Source organism: Hordeum vulgare, chromosome 3H (genome assembly GCF_904849725.1).
Source record: "Hordeum vulgare subsp. vulgare chromosome 3H, MorexV3_pseudomolecules_assembly, whole genome shotgun sequence".
Classification (NCBI taxonomy): Eukaryota; Viridiplantae; Streptophyta; class Magnoliopsida; order Poales; family Poaceae; genus Hordeum; species Hordeum vulgare.
In genome coordinates, this window is record NC_058520.1 from 614,306,543 (window position 1) to 614,311,783 (window position 5,241).

Below are 5,241 nucleotides of genomic sequence, written 5' to 3' on the forward strand. Positions count from 1 at the left end.
TCATGCAAGTCCAATGAAAGGAAGGAGGCTACATTTATTGCCTTGGAAATTGCATATGTAAGAAATATTTCATTGGCTAGTTTAAACTAGTGTCTTCCACTCACAATTCACCTTGATAGATGAGATTTCAGATTTGAGCCATATATTCAAATAAAGGGCACGAATTGCTGCTACACAGGCTGCCTCTTGAGAAGCTAATCAAATGTCGTTCTATGGCGTATTGTGTGTAATAGGCACCGCTTTGCTTTTCTATGCATCCATGGATCAATGCTTTTCCTACAGCAGGGCCTAACGCAGCGTTCACGGTGACATAGCATGTTGGTGACTTTTTTCAAATTATTGGGGTATGTACTTGTTTTTTATGACCTAGTGCGGTCTTGGCTTATTTTTTATGAACTGGTGATCAGGTCTACGTTTACTAGTTGGCTTCAAGGTTTAAATCGGGCAAGTGGATATTCTTTCTTCCACACCTACCGTGCGCCAGACCAAATCAGCTGCCGGGGAAGTTAATAATCCACGGTGCCACAATAGGTTGGTTACTTTTTTCAAACAGGTGAAATCATCGCTTATTTATTTTTTCGAACTGATGAGGTCTCGGCTTCCTAAGTGGCTTGAATTTTTCGACCAGGCACATGTATTGGAATTTGCCCAGTATGTACAAGTGGATATTCTTGTTTTCCTATTGAAAAGAGTATAATAACAGAGAGTCTTGTTTTCCTATTGAAAAGAGTATAATAACATAGAGACTCAAAGATTACCTATTTAGAGAAGCAACCCATCGAGCTGCTTGTGCACTAGTATAAATACACAACTCACGGTGACAGCAAATCTCATCCATCATTACACACACGCACTTCTTTCCTCCATTTCCTAAGGCAGCATTAGCGATGGCGTACTCACCAAAGCTAGCTGCTACACTGCTCTTAGCTCTCGCGTCTGCCATGGTCGTCACCGCCCAGAATGAGCCCGAAGACATGCTGATCGCCCACAACGAAGTGCGCGCCACCGTCGGCGTGGGGCCGCTGACGTGGGACCCCATAGTGGCGGCGTATGCACAGTCGTACGCGGAGAAGCGCCGCGCCGACTGCCAGTTAATACCATCTCCGGAGGTCCGCCCATACGGAGAGAACCTTTTTCGGGGTGGGACCGAATGGAATGCAGTGGACGCAGTGTTTTACTGGGCGTCCGGGAAGCAGTACTACGACCACGCCACCAACACTTGCTCGGCACCTACGGGTGAGTCGTGCGATCGATACCTGGAGTTGGTGTGGAGGGACACGAAGGCCATAGGCTGTGGCGCTGTCCCCTGTGACGGCAACGTTGGCGTGTTTGTCATCTGCTGCTACAGCCCGCCGCACATGGTCGGGCAGATTCCATACTAGGCTACGTACCAAGTATGCATGCATGCACGTAGCAACGTATTACACAAATAAATAATTAAGGGATACTCCTAGGGCTGGTCATTAATTATCGGGTACCGATATGTGTGTGTGTGACCAGAATCCCTCCTCCCTTCACTCTTGTATCGTTCCGGGCTTTGATTGTTTTTGTATTAGTCTCATGCATTCGTTTGTATTTGAGATTGTTATTCCGGTTGTATCCAGGCTGTGCTATGGATGGGTCTCTAGTGTAGTAGGAACGCGAAAAACCCTTAAGTTCGAGCATCATGTTTGTGTTGCTAGAGAACAAAATTTACATTTTACTTATACTTTAAATAATCTTATTTCTGCAATTTATTTTAAAAATAAAATAAGAAACTGTTTCAAGGAAACTAAGAATAGTTTTTAGTGGCGTTGTCGTGATGCTTATTGAAGGTTGTGTAGCAACGATACCTAAATTTTTTCACATGACATGCGCTGATTTATCGCATTAATTTGGATAACATAACAAATAATAATACACTACTTTGTTAATACAGCAAGCTCTTATGAAAAGTTCTAGTTAATCAGAATGTAAGTTAAAGACCGAGTATTTCAAAAAGAGACGGTTACACTATTATAAGTTCTGCTTGGGAGAAGATAATAATTCTGACCCTGAATAGTCCAAAACCTCAAATACCAAAATTACCACAGCCACACGAGTTGTCCTAGTCGTCCTCAACGCCGACCCATATCATCTTCTCCTCCCCTCACAAGAATTACCAGAACCTGCAGATTTCGGAGGAATATATTTTAGTTTCAACATAACAAATCACAAACCAGATACATTATATCTGCATTCTTGCCAATAATGGACATGTATTCTACCATGAAATAGTAATGCATCAAAATTATCTACCGACAACATATTGGAAGCTAGCAAACCGAAACATTTGATTATGTGCATGTTAGCAACTGTGAATACACAAATGATAGCAAATGGACTGATAAGCCAAATCATCCCTACGATAGGATACCCGGCCAGGCATGAGGTAACCATACCATATATTCCAAAAGAAAACGAGAAGCTGGTATTGCCTTACCATGCCCTTCAAATGTCAGGATACAAAGTAAAAAAAAAGTGAACGCCAAGGCTGGCAAGTAGGACATTAAACAATTTAATATGAATACATTTAATATCATAAGCTGATTAGCAATGGACTCTCAAGAAGTATATATGAATTTATGCATTGAATCTCCATGTCTACCAATGATTTGAATATTAGAATCAGTTTCATCAAACTACATAGAAATTCGAGCTGATTAGATAATATAATGTTCAATTTGAACAATTAAAATTGGCATCCTCGGTAAATTAAATATCTAGATGGATCTCAAGGGAGAGATATCCATGCTACGATTGACAACTAGAACTTCATGGCTAAAAGATGTTTGGTCCATTTTCAGTTTATACAATTAGCAAAGAGGTACTCGCAAGTAGTGCTCCTGTTAGCACCTAAAAAGTAGAGTAAAAACAATTAATAAGAAGGTAATCTTACCAAGCCTCATGAGTTCACATGGATCTCCAAAGAGTGACCCTTCTATTGATAGGTTCCACATGCCCTCAAAATGACTGCCAAGAACCATTTTCATATGCAATGCCTCATCCCTTGCCTCATCCCGTGAAACCTCCGGCATACAACAAGACTCATCGATATAATAACACATAGAATCGTGTTGCATAAATAAACAACTAAAGCATACTGCTAGGTCTCGGCTGGCGAAGAACTCATTTCATTCTGGGTAGAGTGATGTCACCAACATGTGTGTGTGTGTGTGTGTGTGTGTTTGTGTGTGCGCGCGTGCGTGCGCGTATGTGTATGTGCGTGTGAGAGAGTGAGAGAGAGGGAGAGAGAGTGTGTGTGTGTGAAATCCCTCCTTAATTTCATTTTTCTATTGTTCCTAGCTTTGATTGGTTTTCTATATGTGTTGTAATTTCTGATGACACAACACTTGTATTGGATCCATCTATTGTCATCATTTCTTGGCTTCGTTGTGGATCGGTTTATTGATTAGTTGGTAGACCAATATAGTAGTTGAAAGATTCGGAAAGTCCTATTGGAGCCCTAGCATACTCCAGCTCTTTGCTTAAAAAATCAAAAAGTAATGTTTTGAAATTTCAAAACAACTACTTTTGGAATGCCTTGATGGATGGATGCTCATAGAACAAACCTTGTGTCCTCACCACCATATTCTTCACACGTACCTCCCATTGTATGATACACGTATCAAAATTAATATCCATGCCATGTTGCTTCTAGAATAACTTCATCCTCATGGTTCCATTTTCTTGATAAAGGACATTTCATTCAATTGATATATCAAAGTGATACAACCGCGTCGAAAGAATGACCGGCCTCGACACAGCAAGTTGCACACATCCAACAAGTCCAACAAACATAGAAATAAGAATCGATTTACGGAAAAGATAAATAAATCCAACCTATGGTGCGGCAATTCCTATCCGGATATTACACCGCCATTCATGGAAAGAGAAAACATTCCTAGCTGTATATTCCAGGCATGCCGACGCCATCATAAAAAGGTCTTTGTCCTATGGACTCTGCAAGATAGGCCAAGTACGGAGCAATCACGTATATGCATGAATAACCTGCACAGGAGATGAAACATATTTATTGTTAAAAACCACATCATTTCAGGTAAGCCACAGTGCCCAGCATAAGGCAGCCGCCCCACAAGAATATGTGCATCAAATTGTTGATCAATACCCGAAAAACAATTGCCAAACATGTTACATACTCAATGTGGGCGTATAGATTTGAAACTACTTTCTATGGCTAGACTGCACAAGAGAATTTATACTGAAAAGTAAGTGTTTAATCGATGCATCACGCAAAAGACACATGTCTTGCCACCTTGCCCATTACATCATGCCAGATTATCTCTATTCAAGATGACCCCTATGTGAAAACATGCATGGAAAATCTTCAATCTTATAGGAATTTTGAGCTTTCACAATTTCTTGTTGTCGAACGAAACATCACAATGAACCATATTCTATTTTATATACCTTCTTCAATTTTACTAGTGCTTTCATCCCTAGAGAAACTTACCGTATGCTTCCTTTTCAGCTCTATTCTGCTCGCAACATGATTTATTCTTACTTCATTTTTCTTATCCTAAGAAGAAGAATAATTTCGGGAAACTTTATTTGGAGTCATCTGGTTTATCTCTTTTCCTTCTCTCTTTCCATGTTTTTTTCATATTTTACAATTGCTATAGTTGAACACATAAATATTTATTTAGTAAATAACATGTATAATAAATGCCTTAAAAAAACCACAATGGAGATGTGCGACTCCCACCTCCCACCTCCCACCGCGGCGACCCAATGGCGATCTGGCACTCTAGCCGGCGTATCCTCCCTCCTCGCCGCTCCTCTTCTCACGTGAACCCTCCCGACCCTCCTCACGTGGTCGCGCATGGCTTGCATGGGTGGTTCTACGTTGGATCTGGATTTTTCGCATGGTTTGGCTTTCTCTGACGAGGTTTATCGTCATTCTGGTGTTACGGTGCACCCTATGAAGCACCACCGCTCTTTCATCATGGTGGTTTCTTTTGGTCATCATGTGTTCCGTCTCTCGACGGACACAGCCGCTGTAACTCTAGAATCTGTGATTGGGGGATCGGCTATTGAGTTTCGTGTCTCTCAAGTGACAGACTCGGTTTTCATATTCTGGATTTACGCTCGTTCAAGTGCTCAAGTTTTAAGTGCTTTTTCCATCTATGGGGACATGGTGGTCCTAATTGGCGTTGGGAATTTGCTCTGTGGAAGAAGCAATGTGATGCTTAATGGATTATT

The 5,241-nt window shown here is 41.2% G+C and overlaps 1 protein-coding gene across 1 annotated transcript; it reads left to right on the plus strand.

The window, feature by feature from the left end:
- Positions 1-813: 813 nt before the first annotated feature.
- LOC123441155 (pathogenesis-related protein 1-like) lies at positions 814-1,599 on the plus strand. The gene has a single exon (XM_045117660.1). It carries the CDS (start codon positions 888-890, stop codon positions 1,380-1,382), a length of 495 nt encoding a protein of 164 aa, XP_044973595.1. The 5' UTR covers positions 814-887; the 3' UTR covers positions 1,383-1,599.
- Positions 1,600-5,241: the final 3,642 nt, after the last annotated feature.

Coding starts and splice junctions, on each gene's coding strand:
- LOC123441155 (XM_045117660.1), top strand. CDS start 888: ATGGCGTACTCACCAAAGCTAGCTGCTACACTGCTCTTAGCTCTCGCG.